Source organism: Chelonoidis abingdonii, chromosome 6, assembly GCF_003597395.2.
Source record: "Chelonoidis abingdonii isolate Lonesome George chromosome 6, CheloAbing_2.0, whole genome shotgun sequence".
In the NCBI taxonomy this organism is placed as follows: Eukaryota; Metazoa; Chordata; order Testudines; family Testudinidae; genus Chelonoidis; species Chelonoidis abingdonii.
Genome location: NC_133774.1, coordinates 132,847,415 through 132,873,391, shown reverse-complemented (window position 1 = coordinate 132,873,391; position 25,977 = coordinate 132,847,415). Strand labels below are relative to the sequence as shown.

Genomic DNA, 25,977 nt, shown 5'->3' with positions numbered 1-25,977 from the left:
AACAGCTACCGACGCGTCGCAAACATTTGTATGGGAAGTCGACCATGGATATGCTGATGCCAACGTTTGCAGGGCCATAATCGCATCCTGTCAGACGAACCGCTGACTCTGGGATTGCCAGACAGTGATGGCTTGCCTCCACAATGGTTTCCCTAAAATCGTGGTAGGGCAATAGATGGTACGCAATATTCCTTTATCTTGCACACCCCACCTGATCCGAGTACCATTAATCGAAGGGCTATTTCTCAATGGTTCTCAGCGCTTGTGGATCACACGTGGCGTTTCATTGACATTTCACAGGATGCCTGAAAGTGCATGATGCATGCTATCTTCGAACCAGTGCCATTCAGGAAGCTTAGCAGGCTAGACTTTTTTCCCTAACCGTAAGTCACAGTTGGGACGTCGAAATGCCTTGTGACCTTGGAGACCCCGTCTTACCCCAGGTAATGCCTCGGCCCCTCATGAAACCTAATATCAGGGAACTTGACGATGAGCAAGACCCAGTTCAACTACAGGCGAGCCGGTGCAGAATCACCGTGGAGCAGGTGCTTTCTGGCGTTAAAGGAGATCGAGATAGTCTCTACGGGAAGCTACGTGGGAAAGCAGCATTTCCCAGCGATTAAACCGATGCTTGCTATCCCATAATATTTGTGAAGAAGGTGAAACCTCATTGACAATACTCCGAGGTTAACGCCTGGAGGCTGAATTTGAACAGCAAGAGCAGGCGACTAGAAGGCCCAGCACCAGTGCCTCAAGGATAGGATCCTTAAAGGACACTTTAGGCTGAATCCGAACATAATGTTGGCCTTCCATGCATTAGAGAGCACTGCTCCCAGCATACCTGCAGTGGTTTCATTGATTGCAGTCTATTTTTACTTTTAGTAGTGCTTAGTTCTGATAATAATAAACATAGAATAAAGACAAAAATCCTTTATTAAAAATACAGAACATAAAACAGGAAGGGGTACGTGATTATTCCCCTCCTTGTTCTTAGGGCAGCTTCTTTGGATGCAGTGAGTGATTGTTATGCACTGTTTTATTACATTTTAACAAATTTTATAGCCTTTTGTTGTGAATAACTATAATTTTCTTTCTTTTTTCATCAGTTACTAGGTTTGTTTCTCTTCTATAAGATGGAGGTCAGGAGACTGCATCCCGCCTCAGGGTATAATTAGCTGATTATGTTCACTAGGTATGCGCGTGGAGTCTGAGTTAAACATAAGTATTTGAACACTACCATTTATTATGTTCTAAGGAACAAGCGCTCTGATGAGACTCTGTAGTGTCTTCTGTATCTATTATGGATTTCTGCATATTCCCAGAGATTTCGAGGCTATAATTCTATCCAATTTTCTCACTGATGTCAAAACACCCTGCAGATAGTGTTTTAATAACTTGATCACAAAGAAATAAATTACACACTGCAATCCATATTCAATATTACCGTATAATCCTCTTTCTTTCTGTTATACCTCTGTACGTCAGTTCATGGAAAAAAATGAAGTGCGAGAGTCGATCAGGGTTGGCGGAGTGAGTGTTTTGTGCGCGTCTTCTTCACCCCTGTCTGAGAGAGAGCGAGTTAAAAGTGACAAAGTCTTACTGAAATACTACATGCAGCTCTTATTAAAGCTCCGCTCTCCCGGCCGGAGCTCCCGACAAGCCGAGCGCGCTCCCGCTCTCGGGGCCGGCGAGCGCGGGCAAACCCGCTAAGCGCCGCATCTCCCGACCGAGAGCTTCAGCAAGCCCCGCTCTCGCCGGCCGTTGCGCGCGGCAAACCCTGCTTCCCCGCTCTCTTCCGCCAGAGCTCCACAAGCCCCGCTCCCGGCGTAAGCGTTGCAACCCCGCTCCCCTGGAGCTCCGCAAGCCCCTGCTCTCCCCGCGTCAGCCGGCGGAGCGCGGCAAACCCCAAAGCGCGCTCTCCGGCGCGAGCTTCCAGCAAGCCCCCGCGCTCCCCGGGCGCGGCAAGCCCCGCAGAGCTCCCTCTCTGGGGCGCGGCGGAGCTCCGGAGCAGGCCTGCTCGCCTGTCTCCAGGCGGGGATGAGCGCTGGTGCAAACCCCGCAAGCCCGCTTGGTGGTGGCGCGGGGGGCCGGGGTAGCTCTTAACCCCCGCGTCTCCCGGCCGGCAGGCGAGCAAACCCCCGCGAATGCCCCGCTCCTCCGCGGGCCGACTGCGGCAGCTAAGCCCGCCTCTCCCGGCCGACGCGGCATAACCCCGCAAGTCCCGCTCTCCGGCCGGGGTAGCCCCGAGCAGCCCGCGCGCGTCCGGGCTGCGGGAGCCGCGAAACCCCGCACCTCCGCTCTCCCCAGCCGGGTAGTCCAGCAAGCCCCTTCCGCCGGGGGCACGTGCAACTCGTGCGCGAAGCCCCCCTCGCCGGCCGGAGCTCCAGCACGCCCCGCTTCTGCGGGAGCTCGTGCAGCCCGGCTTCTCCGCGATCGCGGCAAGCCCGCTCTCCTCTCCTCCAGCTCTAAGCCAGCACTGGGAATCCTAGTGTACATGTGACCAGAGAGGCTGAAAGAGGAGATGCTTGGGATAATCCTAGGACCCTGGGACCGATATATAAACGCTGGGGTGAGTGCCACACCTGGGGCATGACCAGCGTGCGCATCACAAGCGCTGGAGGTCGGGGTGACAGCTTGGATAAGTCAGACCAGTTACACAGCCGCGCAAACAGAGTGTTGCAGCTTTGGTCTAGCTTTTAAGTTAACACCTGCAGAGTTCAGTTGCTGTAACCCCCTCACCAGTGCCGCTGCAATCTTGCAAGTGTAGAAGCCAAAGTAACCAAAACTACGCTGTTGCTGCTTAGGCTGTGGTGTGTGTGATGGTGATTATCATTATGTGGTATTTACAAAAAGCTTGTGACAACAATGTCTTGTCCCTTTAAGATCCTGCTAGTTTTTATTGGTAGACAGATACACAACAGCAGATTTAAAGGTAGCTATCCTGCAGCAAAAAAATCAGGACCAGACTTCAACAGAAATGCTGAGCTTCAGTTTAGTTTCATTCCGTTGCATAATTACTACGATCAATCTTATGACTAAACAGGTGAGGTGAACTTGGTTCAATCTAAATGGAACAGTGGTTCTGCGTGTCACATTAAAAGGCCTTAGACCAAATACATTGTTTGCTGTTATCTTTTATTTTATTATGGTATTTACAATAAATGTGACAAATGTCTTGTCCCCTTTAAGATCCTGCTAGTTTTTATTGGTATAACAGATACACAACAGCAGATTTAAAGGTAGCTATCCTGCAGCAAAAAAACTTCAGGACCAGACTTCAAACAGAAATGCTGAGCTTCAGTTCATTGCAAATTTGACACCATCAACTCAGGATTAAACAAAGACTGTGAATGGTGCCAACTACAAAAGCAGTTTCTCCTCCCTTGGTTTTTTCACTATTCAACTGCTAGAAGAGGGCCTCATCCTCCCTTATTGAACTAACTTCATTATCTCTAGCCTGCTTCTTGCTTGCATATTTATACCTGCCCCTGGAAATTTCCACTATATGCATCCGACGAAGTGGGTATTCACCCACGAAAGCTCATGCTCCAATATGTCTGTTAATCTATAAGGTGCCACAGGACTCTTTGCTGCTTTCCCCTCTCAACTGTGCCCCACAGAAGCTGGTTGCAGCAGCAGCAAATGTTGCCCAATGAGTTTGCCACCATGTTCTCCATCTGTGCAGCATAGCGCTGAACTATTAGCATGCTGAGGTGGGAGGGTTTTACACGCCCTTTGCACAGTATAATTGCCCACACACATTGGGGCGGGAAGTACGGGTGCTGGATCTCCTGCATGGTACAATACTGAGCCAGAGAACATACATCTCTACATTGGGGTGAATGGAATGAATGGGAAACTAGATGGTTTCAAAGCTCTTTGAGGCAAACTACACCAGGAGTTCAGCTGAGAGACCCTATCAACATAAGTCTGTAGTGAAAATCAAGCCTTAGATATTTCATAGACTAATATTTAAATGGTTCAATAATTTTATATTAAAATGTCTTCAACAATATCTCTTTACCAGGGTCTCCATCTGGAGTGCGCTAGACTTTTTGTACCTTTCTGCTTGTTAACAAAACACATTCAAATGAATTCCTCATTAATATTTTCATTGTGTACAACAGTTAATATTAATATAAAATATCCAAACCCTACACTAAAAGCATATTCACATTACAAAGTTAAGCACTCAAAAGTTAGGAAATGCCAAAATTAAGGATGCCTGTGCAAACTTAATTCAATCCCCTTACTTCCATGTATTTTATGAAACAGACTTTAATTACATGATCACATACTATTTTTTCCACAGGACCCGGCCTCCTTCAGTGAATAGATGGTTATTCAATAACTCTATTATCATCATTCAATAGGTGGCCTTAAACCTTATTTACCACACACCATTCAAACCTCAGCACTGTATACAGAATTATGAATTTCCACCCAAGTGGAGGGACTTTAACTACCTGATCAAGGCCTTTGACACAATGAATCACTAGAGCCTATGGAAACTCCTTCATACACTTAGTGGCCTGGAGAAGATGATTGCTGTTATTCACTTATTCCACGGTAGCCAGGATGATGGAGTGTGCCGACTCCTCAGAAGCCTTCATTGTCACCAGCGGCACCAAACAAGGCTGCGTAATGGCTCCAGACCACGCTTTTGTTTGCATTCCAAGACTTTGATGGAGGTGAACACAGCCAGTTCAGATTGGATGGGGGCTTTTCAATCTACAGTGACTCAGGGCCTGCACCAACAGGGGCAATACTAGGGGTGGCTTGTGGGGCTATAGTCACCCCAAAATTTGCCTTAGCTCCCCTATAGCCTCCCTTCCCCAATCAGGAAGAGCTCCCGCCACTGGACTGCTCATGCTCCCACAGGCTTTGCTCGCTGTCCCCTGCTATGCTGCTAGCACCACTGTTTTCAGTTCTCAAACTGGGGGACACAGAATGTATTTGGGGTGGAGTGAGTTCTGAAGGCAGGGCAGAGAGCAGCGGCTGCTGGCCAGACACCCAGCTCTGAAGGCAGGGCGAAGAGCAGTGGCTGCTGGCCGGACACCCAGCTCTGAAGGCAGGGCGGAGAGCAGCGGCTGCTGGCCGGACACCCAGCTCTGAAGGCAGGGCGGAGAGCAGCGGCTGCTGGCCGGACACCCAGCTCTGAAGGCAGGGCGGAGAGCAGCGGCTGCTGGCCGGACACCCAGCTCTGAAAGGCCAGGGCGAAGAGCAGGCTGCTTGCCGGACACCCAGCTCTGAAGGCGGGCGGAGAGCAGCGGCTAGTGGCCGGACACCCAGCTCTGAAGCAGGGCGGAGAGCAGCGGCTGCTGGCCGGACCACCAGCTCTGAAGGCAGGGCGGAGAGCAACGGCTGTTGGCCGGACACCCAGCTCTGAAGGCAGGGCGGAGAGCAGCGGCTGTTGGCCGGACAACCCAGCTTGAAGGCAGGGCAGTCCAGTAGGTGGTCCTGGTTGTGAATCCTCTGAGGTTTAGACGGGAGCTAAGCACCCAGACACCCACAAGGAGGCAGCAGTGCACACAGGACCGGCTCTAGGCACCAGCAAAGCAAGCAAGTGCTTGGGCGGCACAAATCCAGGGCGACTTTCCTACCTTTTTTTTTTTTTGTGGCTTGGACAGTGGCGCTTTCGGAGCTTGTGGCGGCAAAATTTTTGCTTGGGGTGGCAAAAAACCTAGAGATGGCCCTGAGTTCACATGCTCAGAGGCAGAAACATAAGTGCCTAAGGAACTTTTACTGGAAAAACTTAGGAGCTGAGTGAGGCTAACCTATAGGATTTTAGCTGGAGTTGTTTGCATTGCATTGGTGCCAAAAACTGGGAAGTGGATGCCTATCTCCTTTCGGGCATTCACACCTTTGTGCTTCGTCTCACAATAGTAAGATTGTCAAAAGAGCTGAGTTCCCATTTAGGTGACTAAATGAACCGGCCTTTTTAAAATGTGCTCAGTGCCTCAACAGCTCCTATTATTCTCAGTGAGAGCTGTTGGCTGCTGAGAACTCTTGGAAATCTGGCATGGTGTTCCCCCAAGAAGTGAGGGGGAAAGCAGTTAAATATGCTATGCCATGACTTCTAAGAACAGTTGCCTGAAGTTAGGCTCGTATGGGTGACTTGGCGAGAGTTGGCAACACTGGATTTTTATTACATGCCTCGTGGATTTGACATTTTTATTAAAGCCGCAGCTCCTGATGTCACATAAATACATGCCAATCTCAGCTTCTGTTTTTAAAATCGTACATTTCAAATAATCTTTATCGCTGCAGACAAGAGTTTGAAAACATGAATCCACTCTGAAAGCTGAGAAACCAGAAGACAAAGAACACAACATGTATTCTTATTTTTTAAGCCTGTCTCATGATTTTTGAATGCTTTGGGGTTGGCAATACTGCCAAGGTGCTCAGCACTTTTGGAAATCAAGCCACTTGTTTCCGGGGCTGACTGCAGTGCTTGAAATGCACAGGAAACAAAATGCACATATATAGTGAGCTAAATTCTACCCTCTGTTAGACTGGTGTAAATCCAGAATATCTACATCCAGAGCACAACAGAATTCTGTTCGGTGTCTTTAATACAATGCACCATTTCTTTTCCTGTTTAGACCAAAACTAAGAATCTGATTGAGTAAAAAATTCCAGCAAGAAATGAGGCTAGCGTTGCTAATTTTGGAGGATGGGGGTGATATTTCCTTTTTCCACAGAGTACTGGCATGTTGTGTCTGACATCTGTGATGATATTACAGGATCATGTGCTGATGCACTGAATCTGCAATGCCCAAAGTAAGATCAGAACTTTCAAAAAGTGGTAACAGTAAATATTTGTTTTATGGTAGCACTCCTAGTTGTTTTGAAAGCTTAGCTGGCCACCTATCACTATCAGGACTGCCCAATGAATTTCAAAATGGGTGGAGATGCTTGGGATTTGAGCCATGACTGGAAAACATTACAAACTTTTAGTCTACTATGGAGTGAAACCACCTCATTTAAATTCACACAAATGCATGTTGGAAACCTCATCTATTCAAAATGCCAGATTTTACAGCCCAGCAACACACGCAGATTATTTGTTTTCCAACAGCCAACTACATCTGTTTAAACAATCCAGTTCATAACAACAATCAAAGGCTCTAGGGTTTGCTGATCCTGTTCTCCATCTCAGCCCTTTACAGGGTTGCAGCCAGCTCTTTGCATCTTTCTCAGCATCCCTGCATCCTATGCTGTTAGATAACCAAGAAATCCACACCAGTGATGATTTTTTTCCTTACCTCAGGAAAACTGCTGCACTCTTATGCCATTGTTGCTATGCGCTTTTTACTTTCAGTTTGTGCAGCTGTTCGAGATCAGAATAAAAACCTGGAGCTCAGATTATTTCTCTTAGCGAAATAAATATGCAGAGAATCCCTCTGAGAGGGCCAATTCCTGTTAATCCAGTATCCATAGTTTCACTAGTCCTATTGCCAAGCAGAGCCACAGCCAGGAGTGGATTCAAATCTTTTCTAGATCCTGAATGTTCTGCAGAGGAAAACTCAGGAGACTAATTACATTAATTGTGCTATCATTTTTGTGAATATTGCGCTTCCTGGAAGTCCTGGACAAGGAGATCTCAGCAAACATCTGTTCTCTGTGATGACTTCTTTTTTTGATAACAGTGCAGTTATTTTAGCCAATCCCAGTCTCCAACAGGATTTAGATTCATTGTATTCTGCCAGAGGAGGGCTGTTCAGTTGTAAAAAGAAATGCGTCATAAAAGTTTGGAGTTGCGTGCTCTGTGCTTCTCAGGCCAAGAGGAGGCTAAACTTGGCAAAGTCTGTGATCAGATGTGTCACTTGGAAATAAAGTTGACATGTCAAGTATAAAACTGGCGAGACTGATTCTCTCTTGCCTGGTGCATCTCTCTACATAGGCATCTCTCTACTGAACAAAGTGAATGTAAAGCAGGACCATCCCAAGCTGCTAGCACTTTGTGCAGGTGGAAGTGCTACACGCAGGCAAAGAAAACTCAGGCCCTCTGGGTCGAAGAAGCCTATGAAAGTTGCTTCCATTATTTGGACTAAAGATGTGCTTGTTTTTGAAAGCAGGTTACTTTGGCCCGAGTTGGGTTTCTTTTGTATAAATTAGAAAATCTCATGTTTTATGCCTGGAACATCAAAGGAGCAAGTGGATTGTTTGGGGGGGAATTAGAATTCCCTACTCCCCCAGAATATAGGTGTCTTGTTCTGCAGCTGATGGCCCACGATGAGCCCAGCCTGTGTGTGATGTAATTAATGGTGTGGGGGAGGGGGGCTCAATGATGGAGGAGAACTGAGAAACGGATAGTAGTGGAAGGGAAGGTTCATGGGCTATGGCGGAGGAGACTGGAACGGCAAAGCAGTTTAAAGGTGTGGAGAAGAGTTTGGGTGGGACTTAGGCGGGGCTGGTGGTGTTGGGGCGGTGGGAGAGATAGTAATGGAACATGGATGGTTTGGGAAAGGAAGGTGGGGATGGAGAGAGGGGGGCAGGGAGAGAGACAGGATCACTAGAAGAAGGGAATGGAAGGGTATAAATGACAGCTTTTCCCAGCACAGGCATTTTTAAGACTGGCTGTAGAACCGTATGAATAGACATGGACATTGTTGTAGTGCAGAGCATTGATTGAGGAAATTAAATGTTAATTGGATGGTGCATGCTCCTGACCCCACCTGGTTTTAGATAGAGTTTGTGGCGATATGATCCAGCAAACAGTGCCAGCATCATTTATAATGTTCTTGTCAGTCAACTACTGCGTGCCATACAGCATGCAATAACCACAAGATATATAGAGATTCTCAGATGGGGTCTAGTGACTAGAACACTGGACTAGGAGGCAGGAAGCCTGTATTCCATTCCCAGCTCTGCCTCTGACCTGTTATGTGGCCTTCGGCAATTCACTGCCTCTCTCTGAGCCTCTTTTTCCCATCTACCCTTTGTCGTATCTGTTTTGACTGCAAGCTTTCTGGGGCAGGGATTGTCTTGCTACATGTATGGATAGTTCCTACCACAATGGAGCTCTGTCTTCTCTTGGAGCTTCTGGGTGCTGCTATTATGCACATAATCATTGCCACCAAACTACTGGGACGTATTTTAAGAGTCTGAATACAGGCGAGTCTCATCTTACGTGGGGGGTTCCATTCTGCAGTTAGCGCGTAAAGCGAAAACCGCGCATAGTCAAAATTACATTGAGTTGAATGGTGGGCAAAATCGCCCGCACTACAGGTACAGTATTAAAATTGTTATTTTTCTCTATTTTTGTTTTGTTTTTTTTGTTTTTACCAACTGCGTAAAGCTGAAATTGTGCATGTTAAATGCGCATAAGATGCGACAGACCTGTAACATCAGCACACCTCTCCATTGTCTGTTCTCAGTCTGTGGTGCTACTTTTCACAACTTTAGCACATGTCTGAAATATTTGATGTTTTTCTTAAGGGCCCAGCTCCTGGAGTCCTGTTATTAGCTGGAAATCTCAGCTTTCATGGTTTTTAAAGTAAGTTTCTAGCCTTCATGGTTGCAGAGACTGAAAATATGATCCAAGTGCACCCTAAATGGTCAGGAATCAGAAAACAAATAAAATGAATGCAAAATCTCATGATTTTAAGTCTCTCGTGATTTTCGAATACGATGAGTAGTCCAGGATGCAGCAGACAGAATTAGAATTTAGGGGCTGATTCAAAGTCCACTGAAGTCAATGAAGGTCACATTGATTTCAAGGGCTTTAGATCAGGCCCTTATTCTGCAGCTAGATGGTCATGAGACTGTCAATGTTTTGCTTCTTAAATAACACCTCCCCATATTTCATAGTCTGACAATGTTCATTCTGGACAGAGTATCCCTTGTAGTTAATGCTGATAGCGATATGGTGTCACACCATTATAGAGTCTGGAAAGAGAAAGTGGGTGTGTAGGTGGTCCAGCTGTGCCTTCCAGAGGAATTAAGCTGCTATTGCAGCCTCTCACCTGACCAGTTCGCACAAAATAAACATTTAGCAATGATTGTATAGACATGAGCAAATTATGCATTATATACAACATGCTCAGCATCATGGGGGGTTAGTCCTGCTGAAAGCAGAATGATCAAGAATAAACATCATGGTTAGAGGCTATTATCCCTCAATTCTCAGTAAAAACCTGCGGTGGCAGATTCAAATTAATGTGATAGATGAGGGTATAACTGACTGTGAGGGGGTGATATTAAGAAAAAGAAAATGTGGTCCAAGCATCATGAAAAGCCTGACAAAGTGGTGTATGAGGCTGTAGACTAATCTCCCCCAGAAGTGGTGCAAACCCTTTTGCTTAGGACTTCTAAAACAGGAAACATACTGTAGGAAGCAATGGTATTGTCAGAGAGAGACTGGATGATGTAATAATATTCTAATTTAATTTCTATGGTCCATATCCATCATATCCTTATATTTTTTGCTGCCTTTCCCTCAGTGTAGGAGCTATTAATTTTATCTTCTTCACATCATTCATTTTTGATCTTGAAATGTCATTGCATGCGTCATCTTTCATAATCCCAAAGAGTAATAAGCAAGATCCCCAGCTGACATAAAGCAGCATAGCTCAGGATTTGCCCAATAACATCACTGTATGATTCAATATCTCTATTTTTATTTTGCTTTATATTTTCTTTATATTTCTCTGGTCAAGTTTTGTCTGAAAACCAAGAATTATTTTGCTTGTGCTCATTTTTCCCTGCCCTGCATTTCTATGTGCTTTTGTACGCTTCCCCGTGGTTATGTTCCACTTTTCTTGACTGTGTTATGTAAGCTGCATGATGAAAATTTTTCTCCATCTCTTGTATCGCTCTCTTCCAGCATATGCTACATTTTCTCAGTATTGTCTATCATTTTTCTTTCTTGTTTTTCTGGAGTTCTTGTTTTATTATTTTATATGCAGCATTTTGTAACAATTATTTCAGCTATTTCAGGTTATCTGCTCTCCCGTTTTGTATGCTGTTCTGTTTTCTTTGTGTATCTATTCATAATCCTGTAGTTCAGAACAGCCTTTCTTTACGTTACACTGGTTAGTCCCTTGCTACATTATCTTATTTGTATTACAGTTGTGCCTATAGGCACCTACTGAGATGAGCACTCCATTGTTCTGTGCGCTGTACAAACCCAGGGTGAGAGTGAATCTATGGCCCAGAGCACTTGCCGTCGAAATAGACAAGACAGATGAAGAATGAGAGGGGAAACAAAGGCACAAGAAAGTAATTTGACCAAAGATGTGCATTAGTTCAGTGGCAGGGCTTGGAGTGGAACCAAGGGCCCTGGGTCTCCATTGTGCTACACCTTGTATTGTCATTTATATCAGCACAAAGTGAAGTAGTGTTTTACACCCACCTCACTTTGCACTGCTGTAAATGACCACACAAGGTGCATGGCAATGGAGAATCAGTCCCTGCAGGGCCAGTGCTACTATTTAGGCGACCTAGGCAATGGCCTAGGGCGCCAGAATTTTTTGGGGGGGGCGCTATTTTGCTGGGGGGGGCGGCACGCGGGTCCGGTGGACCTATCGCAGTCATGCTGCGGCAGGTCCCCTGGAGCCTTTAGACCAGCAGACCGCCCACCGAAATGACTGCGGCAGCTCCACCGGAGCCTTTCCAGCAGCGGACCGCCCGCCGGCATGACTGCGGTAGGTCCCCCGGACCCACGCGGGGCGGCAAAATGGCCGTCTGCCTAGGGCGTCAGAAATCCTGGCGCCGCTCCTGAGTGCCTGGCCCCCCGTTTGGTACCCAACCACCACACTATGCTTCGGCCTTCACACGGCACATACTTCAGTACTTCTCTCCCTTCTGCAGGCTGAGCCCACTACACACTGATATTGGCATTTCCATAACGCGTTTCACTCAGAGGCCTCACAGCACTTGACAAACATCAGCGTTAACCCCTTCCACCCCTTCCCCACTGGTGAGCAGCACAGACACACACGCCGCCTCTCTCCGGGGTGCGGAGGTGTCCCCGGGCCGGCTGAGGCGTGGGGCGCGGAGCCGAGCGGCTACAAGCTGCCCAGGTACCAGCAGTGCCCGCGCGGGGCCGCCTCGAGCCGGACCCCAGGCCCAGGAAACCCGCCGGAGGCAGGGCCCACTCACGGTGACGGTTTCTTGGCTCCGCCCCCCGCTCTGTCTGGAGCCAATAGGCCGCGCCGGGGGAAGGACCGGAAGGGCTGAGGCTGATGGGCACCGCCCGTCACGCCCCCTGGAGGAGACTCTCTAGCTAGCCCCGGTCTCCTCTCTATGGTGTGCGGAGCTGGTTCCGGAAGCGTCGATGGCGGAGGTGGAGGGCCCCGAGGCGCGGGACGGGGAGCCGGAGCCGGAGCCGGAGCCGGAGGAAGGGGAGCCCCTGGAGCCGGGCGGCTACCTGCTGTACAGGTACCGGTCCCTCCGCCAGAGACCGGAGCAGCCCCGCGGGGGCCTGGGCTGTCCCGGGGGAGACAAGCGCTCCGTGCCCCGGGCGCAGCGACGGGTCTCCCGCCCGCCCGCCCGCCGGCTCCCCGCAGCGTGTCGGACCTGGAGGGGGGACAAGGTGCTCACAGCTCCGAGGCCGCTGGGCCTGTGTCTCATTGCTGGGTGTGAGTGGGGACATCGTTCCAAACGGGGGCGGCCGAGCGCGGGGAGAGACCCTGTCGCAAAGGAGAGACACTGGAAGGCGGGTGGGAGGCACAGAGTTTCCCGGCTGGGAACTTATTAGGTGCCGCCAGATACGTTCATGTAAACGTGCCTGCCAGTGATTTGGGGTTCTGGGGTGCCTGGTAAAGTAACCCTCGTTAGTCCAAACGCTGAGCCGTGTTGAGAGCACAGCATTTGAGTTTGTGCAGCTTGTGGTCGACACTCGTGACAGAAATGAGCAAAGTCAATGGACCCGAAAAAGAGCTCCCCATAAGCTCCGGACTTTCATTCTCTCGCCAACAGAAGTTGGTCAATAAAAGATATTACCTCACCCACCTTGTTTCTCCAAGATCAAGGAACGTAGTCGCTCTCTAGGCTGCATGACCAGCTAATGTGACTTTTACCATATCACTTATGTCTGTATCATACAATCCTATGACCACCATGAAGAACGGTGCTGCTGAAATACATGCGTTTTTGGGGGATGGCTTCAGTAGTTTTTCCTAATAAAACATTGAAAAGAAAATGTAAATTTACAGGCACAGAAAAGAATGGGCTGACATCGAACCAGTACCTCAAAACGATGGACCAAATCCTGTGGTTCAGATCATCTATAGTGAAAAATGTAAGTTTTTTTGTTTGTTTGTTATTTTTAAAGAGTTTAAGTATAATTAAACCTTGGTACGGTGAAAATATCTGTGTAATATGTCAGTGGCACCACTGAAGCTAGACTTTAGTTTTCAGTAATATACGTTTTTGTGCTTGGATGTCACTCCTAGTAACTATATAAAAACATGAGTTGTCTTTAAGGTTTCTGTAGTCATGTAGAAACTGAAGTATGGAAATGGCCGTAATACTGTCCCTTTTTTTTAAAGGAACATTCCATAAACTTGCATTTTTCTAGAGGCTGGAGAGTCTTGAGTTTCTCAAAGCCCCAAAGACAATGTTTGCCTGCTTTACAACCTTCACATTCTGGAGTGCTCACACTTTTGAAAACAAAAACAAACCCCTCCAATTTTCTTTTCAATTTTTCAGAAATGATCTTTTAAAAATGACAGAGATTTTTTTTAAAACTACTTGGTAGGCAGCCACGTTCCAGATAATGCAAGCAATTAGGATGGTGTGACTAGGCCTAGAGGAAAATGCAATAATGGATCTCAAGAATGTAGAGAAATAGCATGACTCATAGTGCCCTCATGACTATTTTGGACATTATCTAGATGATATGTTGAAAGATGTTTTAGGAGCTTTCTAGTCTGAGCTCTGTAAAGCATCTCACCAGAATGATTCTAGTGAACAATGCTATTGTATCAGTATGCAGACTGTTAGAACCAAACACTTTAGGGAATAGTATTTGATGCACACAAAGTAGCATCAATGGGTTGCCAGTCTTAAATCCTCTGTTCAGGATTTCTTCTAGTTGTTTTGGGTAACATGCTCTCGTCTATCCAGTCAGAGATGTCTACGATTACTTTCGGGCTGTTCTGCAGCGGGATGAAAGGAGTGAAAGAGCTTTTCAGCTAACCGGGGATGCCATTGAACTGAATGCTGCAAATTACACAGTGTGGTAAGTAATAGTCATTAAAATTACCTGATCAGATTACCTGATTTCTCTTTCAACTATGCTGGCAGTGTATTGTTCAAAATATGACTGGCCTTGCTTGCTTTCTCAGAGGCTGAGGATTATTGGAAGCTGCAGCAGGCTCTTAAAGTAAGATTTTGATGCAGTATCTCTAATTTCTGGGAAATGCTATCTGATAGTCTAAACTTTCAGACAAGATTAGGACTAGCCATTAAAAACCACCACTGATTAAGATGACATGACAAATCATATTGAAAGTGTCTCTCTGATGACACATTCCTAGTGAAAAGATTGGAACCATTTCCTGCTTGTTTCAAAGGAAGTTCTTATATCATCTAAATATATTAGCTGCTAGTTTTTTGTAGTAAATATTACTGAAGTAATTCTGTAATCCCCTTTGTAATACCTGCCAGTTTAATTTTCAAGTAAATACTAAACTTGTAAGGCCTTCTGAATTCACAGGACTAGATTTCTCAACCAATAGGTACTGTCATAGAATCATAGAATATCAGGGTCGGAAGGGACCTCAGGAGGTCATCTAATCCAACCCCCTGCTCAAAACAGGACCAATTCCCAACTAAATCATCCCAACCAGGGCATGTCAAGCCTGATCCTAAAACCTCTAAGCAAGGATATTACACCACCTCCTTAGGTAACCCATTCCTGTGCTTCACCACCCTCCTAATGAAAAAGTTTTTCCTAATATGTCAAATACACCTCTACCCCGATATAATGCTGTCTTCAGGAGCCAAAGATTCTTACTGCATTATAAGTGAAACCACGTTACATCGAACTTGCTTTGATCTGCTGGAGTGTGCAGCCCCGCCCCCCTGGAGTGCTGCTTTACCATGTTATAGCCAAATTCATGTTATATCAGGGTAGAGATATACCTGTGTATTTTTCCTACCAATATGATTGCACTGATTTATACCAGTTATTTTCATATCAGGTAGACCAGGGGTCGGCAACCTTTCAGAAGTGCTGTGCCGAGTCTTCATTTATTCACTTTAATTGAAGGTTTTGCATGCCAGTAATACAGTTTAACGTTTTGAGAAGGTCTCTTTCTATGTCAATAATATCTAACTAAATTATTGTTGTATGTAAAGTAAATAAGTTTTTTAAAATGTTTGAGAAGCTTAATTTAAAATTAAATTTAAATGCAAAGCCCCCCGGACCCGTGGCCAGGACCCGGGCAGTGTGAGTGCCACTGAAAATCAGCTCGTGTGCCATAGATTGCCTACCCCTGAGGCAAACGATGTTCAGTGACATTGCAACAGGTGTGGGGTAGACAAGTCTTCAGTAGAAACTTAAAGTTGCCAAGATCTTGGATATTAATATATTTGTAACCTTACCTATTTTGGTTACTACCAGCTACCCAATAATGAATACAGCTTCAGAATTAGTTATGTTCTTTAAAATTGCTTTAGCTCTTAAAGTACTTTTAACTGAATTTACTCCAGCTCTTTTTTTTTTTTTTTTTTTTATTAAATAAACCTCCTAAATGGTGTGTGTGTGTCTTATTTTTCTTTAGGCATTTCCGGAGAGTCCTACTGCATTCATTGAAAAAGGACCTTAATGAAGAAATTAACTATATTACAGCTATCATTGAAGACCAGCCAAAGAATTACCAAGTCTGGTAAAATCTTTTTGATTTCTAGAGACAAACTGTCTTACCTTTTACCATCTCAGAAATGGACATGGCTGCCAGTTCTAAAAGTGCGGAGGTGAGGATTCACCCTTCCTCCTTGGATGGAGCCAGTTTCAGAGGTGTTAACCAGGACTGCCCCCAGGCAGAGTTCTCCATAACTCTCTACTCCAATGCTATGAGTACTAAGTAATGTAGTTAGGCATGTGAAAAGTTTTTAAAACTACCAAACTTATTCTGACACAACAAAAATGAAGCAATTACAAACGAAGAATTTTAGCTTTCAGCGGCTCGTGGATGTTGCTTTTTTGTTGTAAAAATCCTCCCAAATGAAATGCATGGAGAGAGATGACTGTGTCCTTCTTTTTGATAATTTATCAGCTTATAGGCCATTTTTCTCTGGGAAAGGCCATGGCTATGAATTCTAACAGGGAGTGGCTGTATCTTGTGGTAGAATATACAGAAATATTTCTGCCCAAGATACAGGTGGGTGAATTTACATATCACAGCAGTTCCCAACCATGTAAAATAAATATACAAAAGTGTCTCATCTACTTAGCTTTCCACTACCTGGAAGCCTACAGAACAGTTATGTTGCTGGTCTGCAGATCTTCCAGTCTAAGGCAGAGCCATTGTCAACACATTGCAGAACAAAGCAGGGGACAAGCTGGCTGACCGTCCCAGACGCTCTGAATGCTTCAGATATGCTGGCCCTCAGCTATTCTAGTCTCATGAGACTTTATCTCTTCATGCAAGGTGAAAAGCACCAAACAGGGCAGGAGATTACCAGTATGCTTTATAAGGCCTTGAATTTAAATTCTGTTACTTTATTCTTAGGGCAAGTTTTGGATTAGAACAAAAAGAATGCGAGGTTAGCCCTTGGATTTTATATTAGAGGCTCATTTGGGCAAAATCTTCAAAACTCTGTGGAAAAATACATTTTTTTCAATAGTTTTTTCAATAGAAAGGGCTTCCACTTAATACCTTCCTGGACAGCCATTACTAAAATGGCTACTTTAATAGAGGGTGCGGAGGGAAATGCTAGGAATCTACAGGCCTGAATGGATAACTTTTTAGCTCATGAAAGACCAAACTGAATTTTCTTGTTTGGTATTTCATACATTTGGGTGGACTGGCCAACTGCTCTGAGAAATAGTGACATGAAGATGAGTGAGATCTATTGTGTTCAGGGAATTGAGGACACTTCTTATTGCTGTAGGATTAATTTCCAAGGGCTGAGCCAGACCTATAGCCTTGATTTTATTTATAGGGAATATCTGTGACATAGTCCAGCTTTATGCAGGGTGACCAAATTTTCAGTGTAGCACTTTGCAGATCTTCCCCAGATCCTAGGACTTTGTGGCATGGTAGAGTGCTTCCTGGCTATTTGTATCTGGACCAGCTTAGGGCTATTTAGATTGAAGGCAAGTCTATGCTGCAGCACTATATATTCAAACCCTTGAGCGATGTAAGTTGTATCAACTTAGGCTGTGTAGACCTGTCCAAAGATAGGGACTTTGCGGCGAGCCTTAGCCACAAAGTAAAGAAGAGGGAAAATACAGGTGAGGTGCCTGGGGCAGTATTAAGACAAGGAACCCACTGCTCTTAGTTTTTTGTGCTTGCATCTTGGAAGATCAACCATGAGTCTTTGCATTGAGCTTTGATGCAAATGAATCAAACTTTGGGACTCCCCATAGGATTATTAACATATGAGAATATGTTTGAGATCCTACACCATCTAGTAAGGTTGTCCAAGTTAATGATACTTTGATGTGAACCTCCTTGAGTGAGTAAAGGAAGTTGCAGCTGGGCCTGCTGAAAAGGAAACGTCATGTTTTTGGAGCCTCCCTTTTCAGATGTGCTGTGGTCAAGGAGTTGTCTGGTATGATTAGAAGACATTTCTCTGACTGAGGAGTAGCCTCTGGGACAGCACAAAGGTAATTAATGAATCCTGCTCTTCTGTCCAGGAAGACTTTGGGTGGAAGTATCTGTGCCAACTGGAGAAAAAGCTAAGAATAGCTGGAGAGATGTATAAAGGAAGACAACTAAGAAGTCCCTTGGAGACAGGAGTTGAAACCCTTGGTCATTTTATTTGCCCACTCTTTTCCTGAGATTTTCTGGTAGTCTGTACCTTCTGCTTCCCTCCATTTGAGTAGTGTGGGAAGGAGAAGCTTGTATGCTTCTCGAATAGCATATTTGTTATGGAGAACGTCCATCTGCCCATTCATTTTAGCCTCTGAAACTGACAGCTGATGAGGATTGGATAAATTAAGGTTTCACTGCCACACCTGTCCCCAGATACAGAGGAGGACAGGTTGCAGGAGCAAGCAGAACATTTGCAAACTTTTGTGCTCTCATCTTTAGCTGGAGACTGACCACTAATATGATGCCTGAGCAAGCAGCAAGAAACTAATTCGGTGTCACCTCTGCCAACCCTGACCCAAAGGGTAGTGAAATGTTGCCATGAAGAGACCTCTGAAATCTAAGTGCTGGGTCCCAAGAATAGGAAAAAATCATATTAGGGCTACGGAGTAATGGAAGTCTCTGAAATGTTGTTCACTGCTTGACAGAGGCCAAAGAATTGAATTGGATAATTCGTGCTAGGATGATCCTTGCTAATGTTATGACTGGCTCTGCTTTCTGACTTCATTTGAGAAACTTTGGTTTGAAACTAGTACTCATGCCCTTGCTCTGGTTTCCCAGAAGTGAAGTGGTGGGACAATTAAGGCCTTAGTAAAATGTTTACAACACTTACTTTAGAAGTTTGGGAGTGACTATGGGCAGGTTTTCATGTGTACTGGAATATGCTGAATCCGAAAGCTTAGGAAGGCATTCTAAATTCCGTGACAAATGCCAATATAAAATAGATGGGGAAAATATTTTGAAAAAAATAAGCGATAGAGAGAACTTCACAGTGTTCATAGGGAAAAAATTGTTAAGTTTTTAGGTGGGTTTCTATTAGAACAATGGGTCTAACTGTGAAGATCACTTGTTGGCAATATGCCAAGTTTCTAAATGTGATACTATCTCAAGCACAATCCATCTTGTGTACTCAAACTCAGTTCTATTTAAATTATTATACCCTCCTGTGTGGCTTTTCTCACCATTTCTCAAGCATGTCAAACATAGCAATTATCCTTCTTTAAGAGGTTATATGCCAATATGTAGATACATTTTTGGCATTTTTTTGTTGTAACTTTACACTGTAGCAATCCCTAGAAAAGCTAGGTGAAATGTTTCATGGGTTTTTTTAAAAGTACCTACTCTGGTGATGGGTTGGTGTGTTGGTATTTTTTTTCTGTTTTTTTTTTTTTTGGTTTTTGGTTGTCCTGGTAAATATTGTAAGTGGGTGGTATTTTAATAAAGTCTAATGTCCAAGCAGATATTGGAAGGGAAGCTTTTTAAATTCTCGTACTTTGTACTTTAGGCACCACAGACGGGTGTTGGTAGAGTGGCTGAAGGATCCATCTCAAGAGCTTGAGTTTATAGCTGAAATTCTTAACCAGGATGCCAAGAATTACCACGCTTGGCAGCACAGACAGTGGGTTATTCAGGTATTGTATCCAGGTCTGCTGCTTTCTCTGGAGGGAGAATCCTCCCAAAATTGTAGAAGTTTGTTTCTTTAAATTTAACTTTACACGCTGACTTGTGTAGATGGAGTGAAAACAATTAAGTGGGTGTGAACTCAGAATTCAGCTGTAAACTAACCTTTCAGCTAACCAGGTCAAAAATTTGCTGCTGGCTACTTGCCTTTGTGCCTTTTGTTACAGGAAGCACTAGTAGCACCCTTTATATCAGCATTTCTCAAATGCTGCCACTAGCTGCGTTTTTTTGTGGCCACAGCCTCCTGGGCTGTGATTCGGGGGGAGGAAGGGCAAAGCAGCGGCCCCTCCCCCTACATGTTGCTTCTGGATGCATCGCCTTGGTGTTGTCTGCTGGGGTTGCAAGCAGGGGTGGGGCCCTGTCCCCCTCTGGACACAGCTGGGGCATAAAGCTGGAGGAGCCTGCAGCCAGTGAGTTTCCCAGCTTCCCCTGGGGTGGTGGGGCAGCAGGCTGCGGTTGCACAGCTTCAGACTCAGTCCCCGTCTCCTGGCCACAAGGCTTTGGGCTCTGGCTATGGGGCTTTAGGCTCTGGTCCCCCATTGTCTCTCCCCGAACTGCCCCCAAATCTGTTGCCCCTGGCCCCTACTGCCTGTCCTGACCCCCCCATCCCCATCCAGAGCTTAATTTGTCCCCAGGCTTGCTGGGGCTGATAACGTCTTTCTTTTGTGAAAAGTGATACTTTTATGTTTAATATCACTTTTCACAAAAGACTTAGTATCTAGCAATAAGTAAATTACAGTGATTTGAACATGTATATATGCATATTTATTTGTTTTTCCTAAAGCTAACTACATATTTTAGGAAAAAGTGTGAGAGCGGCCACCAGGAAGAGTTCATGGCTGCACTCTGAGACCACCAAAAATTTGTCCTGAGAACCCCTGATCTGTATAATGAGGGTTGCCTAACACTTCCCATTATACTCCTGTTTTTCCCCAGAATTTACTAATTTCACAACTTACTACATTGACTTCTTCGTCTAGGTCTAATCTTGGGGTCCAGAATGTGAAAAGTTAAGTTGGAATTCTTCAAATGAGGAAGGAAGTAACTAGAATTTGTTAAAACATGTTTAAATGTGGGGGAGGGCTTATTTTGTTTTTCTCTTCTCACCATTGTAGGAGTTCAAGTTGTGGGATAATGAACTGGAGTATGTAGACCAGCTTCTGAAAGAGGATGTGAGAAACAACTCTGTTTGGAACCAAAGATACTTTGTAATTTCCAACACTACTGGCTACAACGATCCTGCTGTTCTAGAGAGAGAAGTCCAGTTAGTAATACTGTGCACAGTTACATTTGGTGCCCTCCATTTCTCATAGGCAAAAGAAGTGAGGCGTGTTCTTGAATGCTTGAGGCTTCAGCTCCCCTTGACCTTTCCCTGTCTGGGTACAGAATAAAAGCTACACTGCTGGCATTGGTCAGAGATTTTGAAAAATAATCAGGAGATCAATCATCCATAGCTCGTTAGCTCTATCAGATGCCTTTGATACCGTTGATAATTAGGTGATGACTTGCCTGCAAGCTACGTTTGGGTTGGAGAGGCCAATCTTGAGTGGCTCTCTTACTTGCCGAGCATTCTGAAAGGTTGATAGTGGGTAACTTCTTTTCCTCCCCCAGAGCACTCATAAAGGGTTCTATCTTATGTCCCTTCCTGTTGAATGTATATCTAGGTCCATTTGGGACAGTTAGTGTAGAGATATGGATTGCGGTATCCTAAGTATGTAGATGACACCTAGTGCTTGGTTGAGATTGCGGCATGAATGAGAACTAGGTGGCCAAGGCTCAGGCGAGGTGATGTTGGTTATGAGAAGACAGCAGAAAAATGTATGGTGATATCTGTCCTTCTGTGTCTTGTTTGTTCAAGTTTGCAGTCTCGTGGACTTGTTAGATTCTCAGCTGCCACTGGCTGATCAGAGCTCAGCAATACCCAGGATGGCTTTTATAGGGGTCCAATGGGTAGCACCTGTTTCTTGATGCAGACCTTGCTACTTCTTTCCATGCCTTTGTCACCTCCAGGTTACGTTACTCCCGTGCAGTTGTGTTTTATGCCACCACCTCAGATGAGCAGCAAAATGTCTGCTTTAGTCTATATTTTAAAAAGCCTGTGCAGAGGAGGGTTGAGAACAGTGAGATGGGGAGGAGGCTGCAAAGGAGATCTGAGTCTGGGTAAAGAAAACGTTTTTCTCTTTGGCTCGTTGACCTCTGACAGAAGTTTAACCCGTGTTTTCCCTCACAGGTACACTCTAGAAATGATCAAAACAGTGCCACATAATGAGAGTGCATGGAACTATCTAAAAGGGTGAGACATGTATTTCATATCTGTGGGGTGAGGGCTTCTGGTAGGGGGGATTGTTGCAGGTTGGTGTTACTTGCAGGCCATTTCACTTTGAATGTTTCATGCCTACACATGTGTACAGCTCTGGGAGAACAACTGAAAAGCAATGATCTAGATGAGCCTGAGGTTATACCCACATAAAGGATTAATATAGTAACCTAATCTCCTGGCCCACTGTCCGTAAAATTACTGACTAGGTAGCTTTAGCAGGGGGATTGTCAATACTTTTCACATTTGAAAGTGCCCAACAGGTTGTTTCTATTTACTGGATCCAAAAAAAAGTCTTAAGTACTTAAAAATACCATATAAATTACTTTATTCATGAAGTGCAGACAGTGTGCTAGCCCCTCTGCAGAAGATGGTGCTTTGTAAAGAAATGAAAAATCTTTGATAGTACAGAACGTGGGAAGAGAAATGGTAGCGCGTAGTTAGTTGGTTGACTGGAGGCAAGCGTGTCTCTTTTTGGGCCTCATCTGAATGAGGTGAGTGGTGTAGTCATCTTTCTGATTCTATTTATTAGAGCATACTGACAGTGTCTCCAGAATCCCTGTTAAAGATGCAGTAAAGAGAAACTGACTTTCCCTGACCTTGAAGGGTTAGAGTTCTGCATTACATAGTGCCACGCTGCTCCTGTCATCACACACATGCTCTCCACCTCTCCTTCCTAGCTGTGCTGACACTGAATTTAGTTTCTCAGGTGGGGCTGGCAGTAGGAAGGAGATGGGACTTCAGAGTCCCAACAACTTAAAATATTTTCATAGTAGTAGAGGAAAGCAGTTTATAACCTTTTTGCTTTATCCTGCTCCTCTCTCTGTGAGCCATACTTAATAATGGAAGGATATGTGGCATAAAACCATCAAAAGTTGACTTAAAAGCAGGGGCCAAAATAATAGTATTAGGCTATCCCTGAGCTATGCGCTAGGAGGTTGATGGCTAAAGACACCTTGCCTCATGTCTCCCTGTGCACTTGAGATGTTCCTCAATAGCTTACTGAAGCAGTGGTTTTCAACCTGTGGGCCCTGGGGGTTTCTAAAGGGGTCTGCACCTCCATTTGAAATATTTTAGGAGTCCGCAAATGGAAAAAGGTTGAAAACCACTGCTACAGCAATTCTGACTTGTTGCTATATTGAACTACATCTATTACCCTCTGCCTCTTTTATATTTATATCTCCTATTAGATTAAAATCTTCAGATACATCTATCAAGCCAAAACTTGCTTAATTCTTTGTCAGGGCTGCCAGCAGTACTTACTAATCTCTGTTTTAGGATTTTGCAGGATCATGGTCTTTCCAAATATCAAAATCTATTAGAGCAACTGCTGGATTTACAGCCAAGCCACAGTTCTCCCTATCTGATTGCCTTCCTTGTGGATATATATGAAGACATGCTAGAAAACCAATGTGACAACAAGGAAGAAACACTAAACAAAGCATTAGAGGTGAGTTGAGAGAGCTCACATTTTCTACCTCAGGAAGTTTGTCTGGCTGAACCTATTGCCACACAAAGCAAAGACTGGATTATTTTAATGGAACAGCTCTCTTGTAAAATAGACTTGTACACTAATTGCACAGTTATTAGGAGATGATGATGGCATTAAGTAGTTGTTTCCATTACTGTTACTGTGGTTAATAAATTGTTACTGTGCAGTATCTGTCGACTACTTCTCATTATACTGAAGAGAAATCCTCTTGGCCACTCAAAAGTTCAAGGATGTTGGTGAGTTGTTTTTTCTCTGCACTCAGAAGGCATTTGACTTCCATTAGCAGTGTCCTGTTCTTAATAATCGTACAGTATATGAATCCTCAGCCTCTGACTGTCAACCAGTCTGCATGCAAGAATTTTCATTGTAGCTTGCCAGCAGCAGAGGCCACCTCTGCTTCACCGACAGAAGTGAAAAGCAGAAAGATCCCAACCATTACATGCAAGAAAAGGAGGAAATGCCAATAAGTAAAGAAAATAAATGCTCTTTCAAATTGCTGAAAGAGCAGTTTTTTGTTTTGTTTTGTTTTTAAAAAAAACCTTTGTGTAAATTCCTAACATGCTCTTTTTTCCCTCTACCTAGTTTAGCAGAGGGCTCTTATCTTCAAAACTGATATATGTATAGGGAGAATCCCTTAGCTTCCTGGTCCACAAGACTGGCAGCGCAAAACTCAACATAGCTCTTAAAGAGCTTTTCTTTAAACCTCTGAAGGTAACAGTAATGGAATTTAGGATGAGGTAGATTGATGGCAAAAGAGTTCCACGGGTTGACTGTGCGTTTTGTGAAGAAGTACCTCCTTTTGTTTTTAAACTTGCTGCCTATTTTCATTTGGTGACCTCTTGTTCTTGTGTTATGAGAAGGAGTAAATAACACTTCCTTATTTACTTTCTCCACACCAGTCATGCTTTTATAGACCTCTATCATATCCCCCCTTAGTTGCCTCTTTTCCAAGCTGAAAAGTCCCAGTCTTATTAATCTCTCCTCATATGGAAGCCGTTCCATACCCCTAATTATTTTTGTTGCCCTTTTCTAACCCTTTTCCAATTCTAATGCATCTTTTTTGAGATGGGGCGACCACATCTGCATGCAGTATTCAAGATATGGGCGTACCATGGATTTATACCATCATCCTTCCACCAGCACCAAAATTTGCCTTCACACCTTAAAATTTCATACCTCTTAAGTGTCAGGACTGTTCTGCTCAGCATTTAATATATTTGGGGCTTAAAGTTGGTGGTACTGAGCTCTGGCTCATCAAACAAGGTGCAGTGTTCTGCTTAGCAAAAAGAACTGAATGGAACATTTGAAGGGCAATATACCCAGGGGATGGAGCAAAATATCCGGATGTCCTGTGAGGTGGTATGGGGAAGATGGGGGCAGAGAAAGCTATTAGAGTTAACCTAGAACTGGAGAGTCACAGGAGACAAACTTCTGTTTGGCATCCAGGGCTGAATTAACACAGGGGCTGTAGGCCAAGGCCTCAGACTAAGAGGGGCCCCGCAGGCCCATGGGCCGCATGCAGCCCACTGCTTCTTTTCATCCAGCCCCCATGCCTCAGCACTCCCCCACGGTGGCGCTGGAGCTGTAAGCGCGGAATCGCCGGCATGCCCCTGCGGCCCTAGGCGAGGGGGCATTCAGGGAATCTGCATGCTGCCCCCAGCACCAGTATTGCAGCTCCCATTGGCTGGATATGCTGGCCACCTCGGGGAGCAGAGCAGCACAGAGCCAGGGCAGGCAGGGATCCTGCCTTAGCTCCGGTGCACTGCTGACCAGGAACCGCCCAAGGTAAGTGCCTCTGGGCTGGAGCCCCTATCCCAGCCCAGAGCCCCCTCCTGCACCCAAACTCCCACCCAGGGCCTGCACCCCAAACCTCCTGCCGCACACCAACCTCCTGTCCCATCCCGAGTCCCACTCCACAGCTAGAGCTGCACCCTCTCCTGCTCCCGAATCCCCTTCCCCAGCTCTGAGCCCCCTCCCATACTCCAAACCCCCTAGTACTCCACAAAATCTAATGGTCAATCCAGCTGTGTAGAGATCATTTATTTCCTTTTAGGAAGATGCATTTATCAGAAGTCTATGGATACTAGTGCAAAATTTGTGGCTGAAAAGCCATGCTTTGCTTGCTGAAGAGAAGGCCATGCTTAATGTGTGTTTTTAAGGGTTGTTAAGCTTTTGGTTTAATATATTGCAACTTTGTAACTTTTCCTTCTTAGTTGTGTGACATTCTGGCTAACGAAAAAGACACAATCCGAAAGGAATATTGGAAGTATATTGGAAGGTCCCTTCAGAACAAGCACAGCACAGGCAGTGAACCAGACTTGCCGACAGATCCGCAGCCATAACTGCAAATGGCAGAAGATGGTGTCAAGCTCTAAGATACTTACAAAGGAACTCCAAGTAGGGGGGCATGAGCCAGTATAAAATTAGAGGTACTCTTCCCCTCTGCCTGAGTGTGATGTAACTATATGTGCACTGCACAGGTGTTGCTTTTAACAGGAACTGAGTGTGAAGTGTTCAGTATAACACAATCCCCTTTGGTCACTGCTGCTACTGACAATAGCTATAGGTAGATCAAGTAATTAAGTCTTCAATTCATTTTAGAAGTATGCCAAATAAAGGACTTGTTCTTAATAGGCAATACATAATGCTCTGTTTGCTATTTTTAAGGCACTGAATAAATTTCTCACACTCCAGCCTAATCCACTCCATGCCAC

At 45.0% G+C, this 25,977-nt stretch overlaps 2 protein-coding genes across 3 annotated transcripts in view; one reads left to right on the top strand and one right to left on the bottom strand.

Moving 5' to 3' along the window:
* The window catches only part of POFUT3 (protein O-fucosyltransferase 3), a 35,084-nt gene extending 26,704 nt beyond the window's left edge, over positions 1-8,380 (bottom strand). The window contains exon 1 of one of the 2 annotated variants that reach the window (XM_032780309.2): positions 7,269-8,380. The gene's annotated coding sequence lies outside the window, so the exon portion shown is untranslated. Of the gene's footprint in view, positions 1-4,466; positions 5,073-7,268 lie in introns of those variants that run through there. The other variant, XM_075067424.1, reaches the window with a different exon arrangement.
* Positions 8,381-12,278: 3,898 nt separating this feature from the next.
* Positions 12,279-25,689, top strand: FNTA (farnesyltransferase, CAAX box, subunit alpha). Its single transcript, XM_032780308.2, has 9 exons — positions 12,279-12,387; positions 13,164-13,249; positions 14,077-14,191; positions 15,738-15,842; positions 19,279-19,405; positions 20,570-20,718; positions 21,685-21,747; positions 23,050-23,221; positions 25,477-25,689. The coding sequence occupies exons 1-9, from the start codon at positions 12,284-12,286 to the stop codon at positions 25,603-25,605; spliced, it is 1,050 nt and encodes a 349-aa protein (XP_032636199.1). The 5' UTR covers positions 12,279-12,283; the 3' UTR covers positions 25,606-25,689.
* The last annotated feature ends 288 nt before the right edge of the window (positions 25,690-25,977 follow it).

Excerpts from the sequence above, each read along its gene's own strand:
- FNTA (XM_032780308.2), top strand. The coding sequence starts at position 12,284 with ATGGCGGAGGTGGAGGGCCCCGAGGCGCGGGACGGGGAGCCGGAGCCG. Across the intron at positions 13,250-14,076 it reads GATCATCTATAGTGAAAAAT|TCAGAGATGTCTACGATTAC; the intron begins GTAAGTTTTTTT and ends TCGTCTATCCAG. Across the intron at positions 21,748-23,049 it reads GCATGGAACTATCTAAAAGG|GATTTTGCAGGATCATGGTC; the intron begins GTGAGACATGTA and ends TCTCTGTTTTAG.